The following is a 17,950-nucleotide window of genomic DNA, read 5'->3' as shown; positions in this document are numbered from 1 at the left end:
TTATTTCCAGACTGATCATAAGTTAGACTACTCATCTTAAAAAGGACAGTTTGAGATTGTACAATAATTAACACTGTAAGTATTCTGTTATTATATACTTCTGTGACATAGATAGGTCTAAATGTGCAATGAGAAACGGTGAACTAAAACATGGAGTGAATGTTGACAATGAAAGGCCATCTTGTGCCTCCTACTTTACTTTTATCCCAACAGCAGCAAGCACTATAAGGCCAACTTTAAATGGGAATACATACATTTCCTTTCAAATCAAACAATACATTTATTGATATTGTTGTTTAAAAACCTTTAAAAGAAAGCTTTGGGGGAACTTGAGTCATATGAAAAGCTGGATTGACAAAACCACAAGCTGGGAAAAGGGCACTTTTAGACTCCACATTACTTTTTTTTCTATAACCGAGCAATTGACTGAAAGAAGCCAAGTAAGACAGCTCAGAGACGTGTGTTTCTGGGAAAGACCCCCATCAAAACTGAGCTGGCCTACTCCTTAATTTGCTTACATTTGTAGTTGAGAATCCAAAAATAAAATTCAGTTATTTTAACAGCCCATAACAACAGTAACATTGGATGGCTGAAGAATCATTCTCAAATAGCAGAACATCCTTGGCAGAGAACCACTGCTTCCTACATAGAAACATTCCTACATTTTGCAATTCTAAGTAACATTCAGTGTTTTAAGTATGCTTCTTGCATAACAAGATTCTGTCATTCTGAATTTATGGGAGACAAGTTATATATAGGTTGGAACATCTCTGTGAAGTTCATTACAGAGTACATGTACAGTACATGATGACCTAGGACATGGGTTGAAAAAAGACATAAATAAATGTGCACACTGTTTTCAGACATCAACAGGCCACATCCTCTTTGTTCTTGCCCAATAGAAAACCCACTTCCTATTTGAACCAGCCTGGTTATTACTGGCCATTTCAGTAACTTTTTATATAAAAATTCTAAATGATCTACTGTGCTCCCTGAAACTTATTTATAAGCAGACTTGATTGTCAGCAGACCGTCTTACATCCAGGTGTTAATCACCAGGAGATCAGGAGTGTACCATTTGTAAAGTATATATTATTTGCTGCTGTCTGAACAGCAACCAGCAGCATGCTACAACAGCCTTTTTTAATAATCAGGTCTTCTATGGTAAGATTCCATAAGCAGGAGCACAACTTCAATCAAGATTGTACTTGGTGTTTGTATCAAGTGAGAGGAAGTCCAAAGACCTGTATATATGAGCTTTTATGGATATCAGGGATTAATATAACTAGTGTCCTTTGTGCTTCAAGTATGCCTTTGCTGTTGTTCAGGGCAATAAGGCCTTCTACAGTGACTTTCATAGAGTTTCCCTTGGTTCCAAGCTCACTGGAAGGTCACTTGCTGGAGTGCAGAGAACACGTAATCTCTGAGGAAGGTAAAAGTTCAGAAGTTAATACAATCATTACAAAGTGTTTATTTGTTGTTGTCGTCAAGATCAATCATATCATGACAATAAAAATGTCACAGTCTATGACTATGTTTCCATTAAACATATCATAATAAAAAGTAGATTAGAAGTTTCCATCAAACTGACTGTTCCATTTAATCGCATTTTGTTTATCTCTGGCATCCTGATTCCCCACAAACTACTGAACAGATTCTGTTATAAACAATAATAATATTTATTATTATTCTTTCCATTAACTTGGTTACATGAAAGATCACTTTTATTCCAGATAGTTTTTTTTTTTTTGAGCATGGCCATCTTGAAGTGCAGCATTCCTTTTAAGAAAATCTCCTACTCCCTGTTTTCCCCGTTAGTCCACTTTTTGTCATGTAATGATGATGGATTTGAACCCAAATAGTGGGTTGTATGCCTAAACATCAAATCATAGTATTAACATAAATAGATTTCTGTTAATGTTGAGTTCACTCTTTTGAAGTAAACTCCATTGTCTTAAGCTCTGTTCCCCATATTGTGATCAACAATGCCATGTGTAACGCAGCAAATTTCCTTGGCTTTTCTGTCCCATTTGAGCTACTGACAAAAAAAAAAAAAATGAAACGTTAAACAGAAAAATATTTTGTCAGATGAGAAATTTCTTTCAGGGTTTGGTCCCTCTTTCCTAATCACAGAGCACAATGTGGATGTCTGTTAGCTAATATAAGTGGGTTGATAGTTTTCTTGTCAAAGCGCTGTCCAATCACAGTGTACAATGACAAAAAAAGTCTTAGCTCAAAAGAGGCATATGATGGCCCTCACCCTCCCAACTTGCTAGATTGAGGTTGGAAGAAACTCTTATAAAACTATTATGAATACATTGAATAGAACTGCAAATGACTAAAACATGTGGAGGAAACACAGTTAACATAATATTGAAGAGGTATGAGACAGTAGTCTGGAATTGACTGTACCTCTCTTAGTGATCCGCTGGATCTGAGGAGAGCATAGATCATCCATAGAGGAACCAATAGGGTTGAAGACAGAGTAAACCACCAACCAATAGCATAGCCCCACCATGGATATTCAATTGTGTTGTTAAATTTTAGAGGATTAAACTTGACCAGAGAGAACACAAATGTAGCCTAAAACAGACATACATGTAGAATTCAGATGCTGAATCATGAGATTTGTACCAATAATTTAAATGTAAGAGCTGGTTGCAGTCTAATATAGATACTCACTGTGCAAACTACAGGAGTGATGTACTTCCAACAATACTTTACTACAGGCATTGGATTATAGCCAATCATGTCTGCTATATTATCATACAGACGATCACTCCCTGTGGGAATACAAGAATACAGCACTCATTATGCAACATATATGAAAACAAATACCCATTGAATATATAATCTATATAGCCACCCTTTGCAAACTGCAGCGGTTACACCCACTCTTTTCACACACATTCACATTACTCAAATTCTTTCGGAACAATTTCTGATGTATACTCACCATAGACCCACCCAATACACACTGACTGTAGAATGGCAAACAGCAGAAGGGTCATCCCACTACAGGCATAGTAATCAAACAACTGGAAGATATACAAGCCACCCTGCAGAGCAAAACCAACAAAAAGTCATTTGATCACATGTATAGAGAGTTTACAGGAAATGGAATTTCTCTTTTGCCAGTGTCATAAATGTGAAGCAGTGCCTTCATGAAGCATTGAAAGTAATTTCCTTGTCAATGGTGAAGTCTTTGAGATATTCCAGCTTATCAACCAAGAAGCAGTATGCTTATGTGTACATTATGTTTGCTTATGCTATTACATATTTTCTCTGTAGAGGCTATGTAGTTCTTTTCACTAATATCAGATTATTACATTACACTGTAGGTGATTATTAACAATTTTTTTTTTAACAAAGTGAATTTTGTTTGTCTTACATCTTAGACCAGAATGATTAATGCTCTGTCATTTAAAGTATTTGATATCTCTTTAGAACAACATCAGTCAGCAGCTGGATGTCTATATATTCAACAGCCATAGCCACTGCTAAAGTGCAAGTGTTAGGACAGAGGACTTAACCCAAATTGATGTGATAATAAGCATAATCACCTCGGTCACCATAACCAGGCCAATGAAAAAGCTCATAGTGCAGATAAGCAGTAGGAGGAATTTGCGACGATGACCCATGAGGAGGAAGGATGGATACATGTCAGTTATGGATGTCATCAGTGCCTCCAAACCCACAAACTAAAAACAAAAATTTGGGGACAAAAAACTAAATTTGATATATTTATTTGGATTACTACTTAGATATTGCTGGGTATTTACTACTAATACAATGAGAACTGAAGAATAACATTGCATTTCTGGGTTTTTTTCTGACCTCACTGTCCAAGCCCAGCAGAATGATCATGATGAAGAAACAAACAGCCCACAGTTGGGGAATAGGCATCATTGCTACTGCTCTGGGGTATGCAATGAAGGCAAGCCCAGGACCTATGAAAATACATGAGAATGGGGCTGTATAACACTTTAAACTTTGGTTATAGATGTATGACTTTGGCTTAAAGGAGTAGTCAACAACCCTAGTCCAGGATATCTACCATTTCTGGATGCCAAGTTCCAATCACAATATTCTACACTTGCTTCATCTCATTCCTTTTTCAGAAATGTGTGATTGGCTAGACCAGAAGCATTAGTCTTAGGTAATATGAGGTTGAGTGGGGTACAGTTCTAAAATCAGAAACTACATTTCGAGTAAATGGTAGATCCATATATGGTGTATGTGTGTGTGTATATGGTTTTCTAAATACTAAGGCTTCAGAAAACTATGCATGTTACCTTATAATGGCTTTTGTCAAATTTGAATTCTGTAATAATTATTAGTGTAAATTAACTTGCATTAAGTTTGGTAGTAAGAAATTTGCAACATTTGTAGAAAGAAATTGGGAAGTGAAAAGCAACTGGTACATCATTTTCAAAAATCTGAAAGGTGATATGCATTTGTATTCAGCACCCTGTACTCCGATACCCCTAAAAAAAAATCCAACAGACTGAACAATAGCTTTCAGAATTCACCAAATTAGTAAATAGAGGCTGTCTGTGAGTAATTTATTCTCAGTATACCTACAGCTGTCCTGTGAAGGCCTCAGAGGTTTGTTAAGGAACATTAATGATCAAACAGTATCATGAAAACCAAGGGACACCCTAGACAGGTCAGGGATGAAGTTGTGGGGAAGTGTAAAGCAGGGTTAGGTTATAAAAATAATATCAAGCCATCTGAAAATGGAAGGATTTTGGCCCAACTGCAAACCTACCATCCACCTAAACTGACAACACCGGCAAGGAGAGCACTAACTAGAGAATCAGCCAAGAGGCCCATGGTCACTTTGGAGGAGCTGCAGAGATCCACAGCTCAGGTGGGTGAATCTGTCAATAGGACAACTATTTGTGTACTCCACAAAAATGGCCTTTATAGAAGAGTGACATGAAGAAAACCTTAAGTCCAGTTGCAGTTTGCCACAAGCCATGTAGGGGCACAGCAAACGTGTGGAAAAAGGTGCTCTGGTCAGATGAGTCCAAAGTTGAACTTTTTGGCCTAAATGTAAAACATTGACAGTGACACTAAACATACAGCCAGACCTCCATTGGAATGGTTTAGATCAGTGGTTCTCAAACTGTGAACCTGTTGCTGGTGCACCTGCAAACTGTTTGTATGCCAAATGAAAGATGTACTACTTAATTAAGATATTTATTCATAACTGAAAATCTAAAGTTTTATGTGTAAATTACATAATGTTTCACAGTTTTCATTATTGAGTCCAAATGAAATTTGTGTTGTAGAAAAATACAACATGTTACACATACACAGTAGTTGATTCCTTCTGTAAGGGAACGGCGGATGGGGAGACAGCGTTCATCCACTTTTTTCCAGGGGGGAACTTGATACCCCAGTTTTTTTAAAAATCCGTGTAAATAAAGCCCTGTTTCAGTTGCTTACTGGATGTAAGCAAAGGCTAGAGAGAGACATGAGCAATTTGGATTTTAAAAGGGCAAAGCAAAAATGAGACAAACAAGTCGAGGCCAAGCCTGAGAAATACTATGAAGCCCAGAAGGACTAAATCCAAAGGGCAAAAATACAGAAAAACTAAGCAAGAATTCTGTACAGGTGAAGAGAAAATAGAAGAAAACACTTGGATGAAGGAAAAAGTAGCAGTTCTTCACAATATTACAGCTCTAAAACAAGGTTTAACACAGCACTGCCCGAAGCCCCACAGTTTTCACCTGTAGCCTATTAAAGTAAGTAACTTATTAAATTGACCTCTTCTTTTTATTATTTCTTTTAAACCGTTTATTGCACATACATTTAAATGTTCTCATAAATGTATAATTGTGTTTAACACATTCCGTTTAGGCTTAGTTATTTGTATTCTCTCTACTATTTTAGATGATTTTGTGTTAAGCGTGCAAATTTCAAGTAAATAAAAAGCAACAAAAACATGCAAAAATTCAAGCAAGATTTTGCCTAATGCCCCCAGAACAGAGGAAGAACCAGGAGCCACATGTTTCTGTGGTATAAATCATAGGTGGTACTTGGAGGTTTTGGTTTGATAATGGGTGGTACTTGGTCTAAAAAGTTTGAGAACCACTGGTTTAGATAAAAGCATATTCATGTGTTGGAATGGCCCAGTCAAAGTCCAGACGCAAGTCCCACTAGGAATCAGTGGAAATAATGAAACCTGTGGTTTACATATGCTCTCCATCCAATCTGACTGAGCTTGGGCTGTTTTTAAAAGAAGAATGAGCAAACTTTCAGCCTCTAGATGGGCAAAGCTATTAGAGACATACCCCAAAAGACTTGCGGCTGTAATAGCAGCGGAAGGTGGTCCAATAAAGTATTCACTCAGGGGAGCTGAATACAAATGCATACCACACTTTCCAGATTTTTATTTGTAAAAAGTTTGAAAACACATGTATCATTTTCTTTTCACTTCACAACTGCTTGCTACTTCATGTCGATCAGTCAAATAAAATCTGTATAAAAACACATTCAAGTTTGAGGGTGTAACATGAATGCATACTTTTTCAAGGCACTGCATCACCTATTTGGCTTTATCAGATATCAAAGCAGAGGCTAATAAATATTACAGATTTCATACTATGCTACCACAGACTTCAAAATGCCTTCATATGGTCCATTGGTCTGCAGGATTGCATGTACAATGGTTGACCCCCCCCCCCCACCCAAGTAATAATTTATATAATTTCAAGGTTAGAAACATGCATTTGTACCCAGTAATACCAGCCCCAGCAGCATTAGAGATGCAGATGTTAACTCAACTCTAACAGAACTCTACGAGGAAGGATGGTGACCACAGGTTTAGAGAGATGATTCAGTCACCTGACTCTGCTACTGTTGAGATGTCGGTCCCCTGCTCATAGGCCATGAAACCCAGCACAGAGAAGATGGCAAATCCAGCCACAAAGCTGGTCCCACTGTTCAACAGGCACAAATACACACAGTCCCTGCAAAGTAGAAAGCCTACATGTTAATAAAAATAATACACTTACAACCATTATCCCCCATTGTTAGCCAAATAAGTTTAACATGAAATAAAATACATATATAATCACAGAAAACCATATATTGTGATTTATTTGCTTAGCTCACACACTTGTAGCAGTTGTTGTTGTACTTGTTGTAACTTCCCAAAGCAGTAAGGCACCCAATGCAAATAGCATAAGAGTAAAAAATCTGAGTCCCAGCATCCATCCACACCTGAATGGCAAGAGATAAAGAAAGAATCCTCACAATTCAATGGCCCAAAGAGGGAAAAAAAACAAAACCCCTAAGTGATGGTTAACATATCTGCTGGAACATATTCCAAGGTTTAAACCAGCCTTAACAGAGAGCAGCAACAACAGCAAAGCTACTTTCGTTAAATGTTAAGAGCTGGCAATGTTAAGAGAATCTACGCTCCAGTTCTCAGTGTCTCATCTCCACGTTTTTTTATTTAAGTAATGTTTGTTTAACCAGGGCACTCCCAGTGAAGTTCATCGTAAAGTTTATCTGTAACTTGTTTCAAGATCCAACAATACTGTGACCAAAAACCTTATCTGCAACTTTATATCTTACTTTGCATATGTCAAAATAACCGCAAGGACACAGATTGTACTTTGTGCTCCTGGTTAGCGAAAACACAAAAAAGTTGTCCTCAGAACAAAATGGTGTATTATAGAAGAAGCAAAAAATCTTGCTGATGCTGAAAAATATTACACTAAACAGAATGCTGAAAGTGGAGTTTGTGCATTGAGTAAAGGGTCAGGCTTTGAAACTGAAACTGAAAGCTGTCTTCCAAGCATGCAATTAAGAATCACCTGTTTAAAACAGTAATGAAGATTGTTCTTGACTGCTGTGAACAGAAAGAAGAGGAGGGTATTCCACAAACCAAAGTTTTGCTGTTATTCACAAATAGGAAATTCCATCAACTCCCCGCTTATTGGAGGATGACTTTGGACTTAAGTTATCTATTTAAAAAGGAGAGAGCCGGCTCAGTCTAACTACCGCAACAGGCAAGATAAAATCTGTTTAACTTTAGTTTCTTTATCATTTGTTCATCGTGAATTGTAATGGATTTCTACCTGTGGGTCTTTTAGGCGTGTCGGATCTGGATAGAGGTAGAATACAATGCCATCAATGGCACCAGGAAGTGTGAGTCCACGTACCAGCAGCACCAGGAGCATCACATAAGGGAAGGTAGCAGTGAAATAGACCACCTGAATAAGACAGAGAGCAGTTAAACAACAAGAGCTAACAAAACATGTACCTAAAACGTAGCTTGCAAATAAGCCTGGTGTCTGAAGTTTGATTCTTTGATTTTTCGCTGAGGTTAATGGATCTAACAAGATACTGATGCATTTGTCCAGCCATCCACATTAGCAGTAATCAAATAAGCTAAAGTTTTAAGATTCCTTGACAAATTATGGCAGTTTTGGGCACAATAGTCATTACGCTCTTTACACAATAGCCACAAAATGCAATTTCATTTTTCTGGGGAGAGGCCCCTTAGTTGGCTTCTCTCTCACTCTCACTATTACATTTATTGCAAGGGTAAATTTCATGAAGCTTCTACCTTGCCTGTAGACTTCACTCCTTTCCACACACAAAAGTAGCAGATGATCCAGGACAGCAGAAGACACAGTGCCAATTCCCATCTAATGTGGCCCAGCTCATACACACTGCCTGTGATATTTAGTACTCTCCTCCTGAAAAATATTATGACTGTAATATTCTTTTTTGGCATAGGTATCTGCACAAACTTATTAAACACACATGTTAGAAATTACTTACTCCCAGAATTCTTTAACAGGCGATGTTGCATTCTGTGGCACAGTTAAGTTGCTTAAACTGTCCATCCTGTCAAACTCAAAACAAGTTTCTGTGAAAATAAGAGGCAACTGAATATCAAATCAAATTTATTTATATAGCGCTTTTCACAACTGATGTTGTCACAAAGCAGCTTCACAGAATTCCAGTAAGACAAAGAATATCTGTGTTGTAATATGCTGCATGCAAATAAAAGTCACATTGTTTGTACACAAGAAGAAATATTGCAGCATTTTGCTGAATGTATATTGTACTTTGGGGGGTGAGGGAGAACAATTACAGAAAAGAAGTAAATTATAAACATCATGGTTTTCCTCTAATTTTGTAAAATACCTGTGTTCCAGGTGTTACCACAGTTGGCCCATGGTAACTGAGAACTAAAGGAAGAAAACAGGTAGAAAAATGCCCAGGCCAGGATTATGATGTAGTAGATGCTGGAATACAACACAACCACCTGACTCCCATATCCCAGGCCTGCAATAAATAAATAAATAAATAAAAAAGAGCTGAAAATATTTTCCCAAACTTCTTTTCCATAAAATTTTATGCTGATATTTTCATTGTTATAAATCAAAAGTGACCACTTTGTTTAACTCACACAAATACATTTAAAGTGCACATTTCAATCTACAAAATGCCTGCAAATCCATGGCCTAGTTATACACGTTAAAGAGCTAAAGTTTAGGCACTGGCTGTACATTAATCTCTGAGTTTGAGAAACATACAAAATCTATGGTAACATAAGAACATTCTAAGTACAACTGTTCTGCGTACAACAGTGCAATCCTTAACTTGCAGAGACTTTAAAGGGAACCTTTTATACCACTTTTCCACTAGAAAAACAGTTCCTTACCCTGTCTAAACAGCCCTGTTCAGAACAACAGGTTTCAGCACTAGTTCCATTTAATTACAATGAGTCACAGCTCACATTCAGCACAAGGCACTTAGGAGTGAGAGGTGAGGAGCAGATGTGCAAATTTTCATTTTGTTCAATTTCTTCTCCATTCTTATTTTTGTCATATTTAATCAGTACGCCTCTTTCTTTATGCTCATTGTTTGTGTCCTAGTTTTTGTGCCAGCTAAATTATTATTCTGTATAAAATGCATGAGAACACTGTCAACATCCATATATGAGCAAATAATTAATCAACCCAACTACAACATTTGAATTGAAACAATTATAAATATAAACAACAGTTATCTTATTAGGCAATTTTAACACGATCCACACAGCAGTTTTAAACAGCATATACACATTGAGGCACAAACTGTACAACTGATAGCATTAGACAGCAGCACAAAATGTACTTAACTGAGAAGCTGAAGGCTAATGACATTTTATATTTAAAAAAAAGGTGATTTAAGGATGCACACCCATGGTATTGCAAATGTTAAAAGTTAAACACAAAGTTTATGTGCATTAGGCACAAATTAACATTAACAGGCATTTGAGGCAATAGGTCATTAGGTAATCATATTATTTTACAAAGTGGAAAAAATAAACACAAACAATATCACCAGTGATAAATTCATAATTTATTGCTTATAACCCCTTTTGGGGAACACAAATTAATGGAGGTGATCCGGCTTCATATGCATTCAGCCTTTACGGGCGAGGTCTGTACTAGCAAACTGGATATTAAATAAATGACAAGCAAATATATATATATATATATTATATATATATAAAATATATATAAAAAAATATAAAAAAAAAATATATATATATATTTTATATATATATAAAAAGGCAAATCCCCACCTTCAAACAAGGGACAGACTTTCCTCCAGGCGGTGACACTGCCCTGGCTTGTGTACTGACCCAGAGAGGTCTCCAGGAGGAAAAGTGGAATACCACAAGCAAACAGGAAGAGCACATATGGAATGAAAAACACTCCTGAAGGACAAAGACACAGTTTTAATCTCATATGTTGCACATGTGATTTAGGGTGACACCTAAATATTTCTGTCCTACAGACACAGCTAAACATGGCTTTTTTTAACAACTAAAACCAGATGACATTTAAACTTATTTTTAATCAAACCAGGCAGTTTTATACAGAACCCCTAAGAGACTTGGGGGGGGTGGGGGAGTACTGTGCTTGCTGTTGATTATGTGTTGCTGTGTGGGTCAGGTGAACTGTAGAGCAGCTCGCTGAATTTTACTTTGCTCTTTGACTGAAATATAACTCTCTTCACAGCAGAAAACATGGATGTGTTATTGGGGAGCGCCAACTGAAACGTTTGTTGCTGTGTTAACTGCTATATAATGAGGATGAGAGAATTTAAAGTGCAAGCGCATGGACAAAGGTTACGTGAACAGTACAGAGATACAGACAATGAACACAGTTTCCAAACAGTGGGAGAGAATGGAGAGTGAACACCTGAATAAATGTGTAGCTATTGGTAGTGTACTGGAGTAATGTGTAATGTGTGTGTAAAAGTCAGTTCTGGCAGAAAATGGTATCCTGTTTTACTGCAGTTTAAAAAAAAACAGAATTCCCAGATAAAACGAAATGCATGGTGTAGCGACCGGCTTGCTGGCTCCACAGCTGTGTCTGGAGTCAGCGCGCTGAGCCACATCTCTGTAAAAATCAGTCTGCAACAGGCCCTGAGATCTCTGCGTGTTGAGCCACTGCCTTTCTTTCACGAAGCTGCCTTCGTCTCATACACCTGTTACTATGGTGATACGTGGAGCTACTGCGTTCTGACTGCACTTTCAGGATGCTATCGAACGTATATAAATTTGTTGCTAACAACTTCCTCTGATGTTTGGCAGTTCCTTATGGATGTATGAACGATTTGCACTGGCAACGAAACTGTGTTAGTAGAGATAAATAAATACATATATAATATCTGTTTCAAGTGGCTGGATTTCCCTGGGAATTGCAGTGTCCTGATTTGTTGACTGAGCCCCAAATACAATTGTGAAGGAACGCAATATATTTGCGAGGGAACGCAAAATCAAGTCTTTTTTATTTTTTAATTTTCCCCCAGTCTCATTAGGGGCTCCGTAGTTTTATACTCAGTATAGCTATAAGAGAATAAATATGATTTGCAGCATATGATTTGTTGACATATACAGAATAAGCCCCTACCCGTGCTTACAAACAAACAAACACCCAACTCCGTAAATCTATCCAGAAATAGCACAAGATCATAATATGAGATGTTATGTTAGCAATGCAATTCCTCCTCTGGGCTGTAGAGGGATTGAATGGTCTAAGTATAATGGCCTACTCTTAAAAGGTGTATCTTAAATATAGTACTTCAACTGAACAAAGCTAATTTTAAACCTAGCACTCTTTTAAGAAGTAATATCAAACCATCAGTGTATACTTAAAGTAAGTCTGAATTTCAGTATTTAATCAACAAACAAAACAATATCATCACCATTAATATTACACAAACGTCAAAATATCAGTAATTTACCTTTAATGTGTTGACCTAAATTTCAGAAAGATGAAAAATATTTGTTTAAACTCATTGACTCACCTCCTCCATTCTTGTAGCACAGGTAGGGAAACCTCCATACATTTCCTAGACCAATAATTTGTCCAGCAACAGCTAAAAGAAATTCTATTTTGTTTGACCACTGACCCCTTTCGTGTGTTTTGTGCTCTGGATTTACATTTCTGGAATCTGCATAAGCAATTTTAAACTGCATCTCCAGGTCATAATTCATCGCCATATCACTGTAAGAAAATAAAATATTTTTAGATATCTGTATTAATATCAAACAGGGAACACAGAAATCTAAACAAGAATATAAATTAGCCCCAATATCTACACTGTCAAAAAATGTAAGTTGCAGCTGTACAGTTAAACCAAATACTGTTGATCTTTGGACACTGACTTTTCTCATTTTAGGAACTGAGACAAAAATGTAGTTGCTGTGTCACCATAAAGGCCATATTTGCTTAAAGTTCAAATAATTAAACATCAACCTCTGTACAGTTACTATTACCTCAAGTTCATATGCTAGTAATTAAACCATAAACAATCATGACAAACACATGACCATGAATTACAAAGCAGGTAAAACTCTTGCCAAACATCTGGAAAAATGAAAGCATCCTTTCACTCTGTTCAGCTTCCACAAAAAGAAAAATACAAACTTTGTGTTTTTCTAGAGCTGAATATTTCCAGTAAATGCTCTTAATATGTAAACGGTCCTGTCAGTATCACATTCATAGTACCCACAATAAAAATGTCCAGACTCCACATGCAGCTTGGGTCCCCATGCTGCTGAATTTAGCCTCACATTAGATTTATGTTGCAATATCACAGGGGCCATAAAAGCCAAAAGCAGAAAGAAAATAGTACGGCTTAAATATTGCATGGCAAACAGGGCAGCGGTATAATATCACTACCGTGGTATGAGCTTGTATTTTACAGTGTGATAATTTAAAGGCCCAGCAAAAACAGCATAAAAACACATGTTAAGCAACAAGGGCCTAAAAATGTAAACTCAAAGGCGCAAAGAAACTGTAGATATTTCCAACATCCTTGATAAGTCTGGTGAACATTTCTGTCATGGCCTAAAGCACCCAATGTGATATATTATGTTTGTTCATTCTGCCTCAACAGCTTTCAGTATATATCCACAATAATAGAAAAAAAACTCGATAAGAGATTGTGCCTGGATATTTTCCAACTATCGTTTAAACCCTATCATGTAATAGTATCAGAACATTTATAGAGATCCTCTTACACAGTTAATAAAGAGACAACTATAGTGGATAAGCTTTATGTGGATACTCAAGCTACTGTGGATGCATGTCCCACTATACAGAAGGGCCTGATAAAATACATTTCACAGGTCTTACAATAGGACATTAGCTCTTTCAATGAGGTGAGGGTCATTTGTTTTATATCAAAATTCATAATCTGAACAAGAGCAAGTCTTATCTAATTGGGTTCAGTTATTCAGGAATATACTCAAAACTCTAACTAAATGAAAATTTTAAATGTTTAAAAAGGGCACACAATTTTTTAGGAAATAGTTTCCCTAAAATATATATAAGGCCATAAATACCATTATTTTTGCAAGTGAATACCTCAGCACAAATTAATTATATAAATAAAACCTAATCACATGTACCTGTAAAATGTAGCAATACTAAAGTATATTTTACCAACTCGTTTGCACATACATTCTCGGTTTTAAATGTGAGGTATATTAACGTTTTGTGATCTCGTGTCCAGTGCTGCTCGGGTTTATCTGTTAAATTTGTCAATGATTCAGGTCAAACATAAGATTAAAAAACTTGGTTTACAGTTTCATTTTGTCCCAAAGTTTACACTATAACAACACTGAATTCTGACAATCCTACTTTAACAATGCGGAAATTGGGTTAAGAATAGCCTGCGGTGAACCTGCCGCCGGCTTTTTGAACAGAAAGAAACACAGTTAAGCAACACTTTCCTCGCGCCCTTTGCCCTACATTCAGCTGCACACATCGCCTAAACAACAGCAGTCTCTGTCTACCTCACGGCACAGAGGGAAAAGACAAGGGAGAAAAGTAGCAGAGCTTCCCAAAACCAAACCGGCCCCATGGACATGGGCTACTTTCCACAGCTTCGCGGCGTTAACACTTTTATTGACCGAGGAGAGGAAAGAAAAACAGAGCGGTCTACCTGTTGGAGGGAGAAGTCATTCAGAAGATTTCGAAGCCGCTCTTAAAAGAGTCTGGCTGAGAATAAACATATGGTGAATGAGGAGTATTTCCTCTGTGTTTTTGTGATCGCATGAACCAGCTTTCTTTCTTTTCCCCGCGGGTAGGAGGTCAAGTCCATACACAAATTAGAGCCCGCGGACGCATGTGCCTATATGAGAGGTGGGGGGTGTGGGAGACAGAATGAGGCGGAGCCTTAACACAACACAACTCTCCTTCATCACTATCTGGGTGGGCGTGGTGTGTGTGTGAGGGGCGATGGGTGTTTTGTACACTACATAATGGCCTACATAATGAATACGTTTCCAGTAGGGACGTTTCCATATTTACTCATTTAAATTTTACCCTGTGGTACCCAATTGCCTCAGAATTCTCGCTTGAGCTGGACGAAGTAAATGGAGTCAAAAAGGGTCAAAAAGATTTTGAGCTTCTAAGGCAATACTCAAAGATGTAACGGAATTTGTAACTGCGTTTGACCAACTACATACACGTAAAATTGAATTGGAATGTTCAAATTAAATTAAAACAACAATAATAATTTAAATTCACAAATGTACAGAAATATTTGCATTTGTAAATCAAATGTTGTGAATGTGTGAATTCGTATCTCTCAAATGGCTTATGTGCCAAAGCAAACATTTTTGAGGTTAAATGTGACAGTGGGAGTTTTTCAATATGGTGAAAAAAAACACAGACATTCACCTTCTCTGTTGCTTGTGTGAGTCTCTTTTTGCAGTTGCGGACTTTTGACAGGGCGGCACGGTGGTGTCGCAGTCACACAGCTCCAGGGACCTGGAGGCTGTGGGTTTGAGTCCTGCTCCGGGTGACTGTCTGTGAGGAGTTTGGTGTGTTTTCCCCGTGTCTGCGTGGGTTTCCTCCGGGTGCTCCGGTTTCTTCCCACAGTCCAAAAACACACGTTGGAAGGTGGATTGGCGACTCACAAGTGTCTGCAGGTGTGAGTGAATGTGTGTTGCCCTGTGAAGCACTGGTGCCCCCTCCAGGGTGTATTCCTGTCTTGCGCCCAGGTAGGCTCTGGACCCACCGTGACCCTGAACTGAATAAGCAGTTACAGATGATGAATGAATGACTTAACTTTTTAAAACTCTTTTTTAAAAATGGGAATAAACACCATTGTAAGCAATGGTGATAAAGGAATATTACCTTTATTTCAGTCATGCACAAAATGTAGTAAATGCTTATATATTAATTAATTAATTCATTATTCAGCTCTATTTAATACCATCTGCTCTTTGTATTTTGCTTTAGAGGGTTAAACAAACCGCGCGATCTGATTGGTCCAGCTAAAGGTTTCCTATTGGTCCATCAATTGGCTCTCAAAACAGTGTCAAAAATCAGACAATTGGAGTGGAATGACATATAGCGTGGTGAACCAGTAGGTACCTGTCGAAGAAGTAGGAAGGTTCATGGGGGGAATGAGGAAGAGAGTGAACCCCTCAGGCTTTCCCTGCTTCCAACACCCCTCTCTCCTATGTTCAACACAAAAGCATAAATTGTGCTTAACACTTAGGAGACAGCTACCTCTGCTGGTTTGGAGGGGCAGCTCCGTGAGTGTATGATATAGCATCATTCACTGTTTTTTGTCCATTTCTGTTTCATCCATGTGAGACTTCTTAATGACATTCTATTAAAAGACTGGGGAACCAAGAGTGACACTTGTTACAAAAGTTATAATAGGCTCAAATGCTTGAGATTAATGGAGTGCAGTATTACTCTAGAAAATCTATTATTTTGTTATGACAGTGAGAGGGTAAGCACTTGTAAGTCATTTGGTGTAAGGCTGCCATTACTCCACTCATAAATTAGGAAGAGGACATCTATTTTTACTTTAAGGGAAATATATTCAATCCTCCCCCTTATTGCAACAACTTGGAGAGTCTTTATATAAACATGTTGATACTCTCATGGGTATACCTATTTATACTAACTAAAACTGAAAGAGGAGTCCTAAATATCCTCTGACAGGGTCCATCCAAGCAATCGTTTTTCTAGGTCACATCTGTTGAATACATGTCACTGAAAGTTGTTTGCTCCTCTGGTAAATTTAGTATACCACATGGACAACAAATACTCACTTAGCGGCTGTGTTTATATTTCATCCAGCTGACACTTTACTTGTGCTCATGACTGGATTTGCGCTATTTAAGTGCATTAAAAATAATCAGGTTTTTGTTCTGTATCTGGCTTTTTTTTTTATCATAATCTCTGCAAATTTTAACTTATGTTTTTTGCCTCAACATTTGTATATGTATGAATTGGCCTCACTGTCCACTCTATACTTACACTCAGCACATTCACAAAAATAAGGATGCGATAATGTTTTCCATTCATCTTTCTGCTCCTCCATCATAAGTGGTCCAGTATTAAGTGCAACACCACTTTAGGACCATAAGCAAATATCCACAATCCCTTTGTTTTGGCACTAACATTACTGCAAGGCAGGATCACACTTAATTATAAAGGACAGATTCAACGAAATCTATATGAACTTTTCCATACTGACTCACAATTACAACTCTCTTATGTTGGTCCTACAGGCACGGCCACTTATAGGTTCCAGATTATTTATTGCTCCTCTTTACCAAGATATACCTCAAGGATCAGCTCTTGCCCACTCAGCTATATGTTACGCATATCCAAACGATGCCCATCTGTCAACTTGAACCTGGTTGTACAACCCCCCACTCTCTGGTAATGTCTCTGTCTTTTCAGAGTGTGCAATTAAACCTGCCGCAATTATATCAGTCCATCTTCTTCCACCTTAAAAGACTGGCACTGTCACAAAATCGCTCCCTAACAACAACCAATGGGTCCTGGGAGAAAGTGATGGAAAAAGTAGTTGCTATGCAACTTCAAGCTTTTCACACGCAAAGTAATCTCTAACAACAGCAAAGGACTAGAGCATTTCCAATCTGGTTCCCAGACAAAAAAAAACCGAGTCAGCATTTTTTTGGGAATAGGAGTAAAACCTCCTTGCTGCAGATGACAGTACTCTTAATCTCCTCCTTTTTGGCCTTAATGTAGCATCCAAAGATATGAATGATGAAAAATGTCTCCCCTGCCTCCTCTGTCATTGTAGCTTTTGAATAATTTTCTGCCCCATCTATCAAAAGGCCTCAGTTTTTGACACCCTTCTAATTTACACACCACATGTATATCAGCTTTAAGCTAAATCACAAATAGCTGTGATCTCAGCTTTCAGTACAGGCAGATGGCATACAGACATATATATATATATATATATATATATATATATATATATATATATATATATATATATATATATATATATATATACACACACTTTAGGACCACTTTGGACCACTGCATTCCAAGAACAGCCTATAAGACCTGCTGTTTTTGAGATGCTCTGACACAGCAATCTAGCCATCCCAGTCTGGCCCTGGTCAGAA

The 17,950-nt window shown here is 37.5% G+C and overlaps 1 protein-coding gene across 6 annotated transcripts; it reads right to left on the bottom strand.

Moving 5' to 3' along the window:
• LOC136691069 (sodium- and chloride-dependent GABA transporter 2-like) lies at nt 1-15,997 on the bottom strand. Of its 6 annotated transcripts, none has more exons than XM_066663364.1 (15): nt 15,921-15,997; nt 12,337-12,536; nt 10,604-10,738; nt 9,175-9,315; nt 8,806-8,893; nt 8,588-8,720; nt 8,097-8,231; nt 7,130-7,233; nt 6,856-6,980; nt 3,838-3,950; nt 3,564-3,701; nt 2,957-3,059; nt 2,683-2,783; nt 2,413-2,583; nt 1-1,423 (listed from the first exon to the last, which is right to left on the bottom strand). In XM_066663364.1, exons 2-15 carry the CDS (start codon nt 12,530-12,532, stop codon nt 1,355-1,357), a joined length of 1,752 nt encoding a protein of 583 aa, XP_066519461.1. In that variant the 5' UTR covers nt 12,533-12,536; nt 15,921-15,997; the 3' UTR covers nt 1-1,354. The 6 variants fall into 6 exon arrangements, with proteins under 6 accessions (XP_066519461.1, XP_066519462.1, XP_066519459.1 ...); XM_066663365.1 differs by lacking the exon at nt 15,921-15,997 and adding an exon at nt 15,222-15,293; XM_066663362.1 differs by lacking the exon at nt 15,921-15,997 and adding an exon at nt 14,482-14,630.
• Between the last annotated feature and the right edge of the window lie 1,953 nt (nt 15,998-17,950).

Source organism: Hoplias malabaricus, chromosome 3 (assembly GCF_029633855.1).
Source record: "Hoplias malabaricus isolate fHopMal1 chromosome 3, fHopMal1.hap1, whole genome shotgun sequence".
Lineage (NCBI taxonomy): Eukaryota > Metazoa > Chordata > Actinopteri > Characiformes > Erythrinidae > Hoplias > Hoplias malabaricus.
Note: the sequence above shows the minus strand (reverse complement) of the source record. Positions and strands in the feature narration are given on the sequence as shown.

What these genes read in the sequence shown, in the direction of transcription:
- LOC136691069 (XM_066663362.1), bottom strand. Translation starts at nt 14,501, where the DNA reads ATGACTTCTCCCTCCAACAG. An exon ending in TGGTAACACCTGGAACACAG is followed by an intron (nt 8,894 to 9,174) that starts GTATTTTACAAA and finishes TTATTTTCACAG; the next exon opens with AAACTTGTTTTGAGTTTGAC. An exon ending in TCACTCCTGTAGTTTGCACA is followed by an intron (nt 2,584 to 2,682) that starts GTGAGTATCTAT and finishes TGTCTGTTTTAG; the next exon opens with GCTACATTTGTGTTCTCTCT.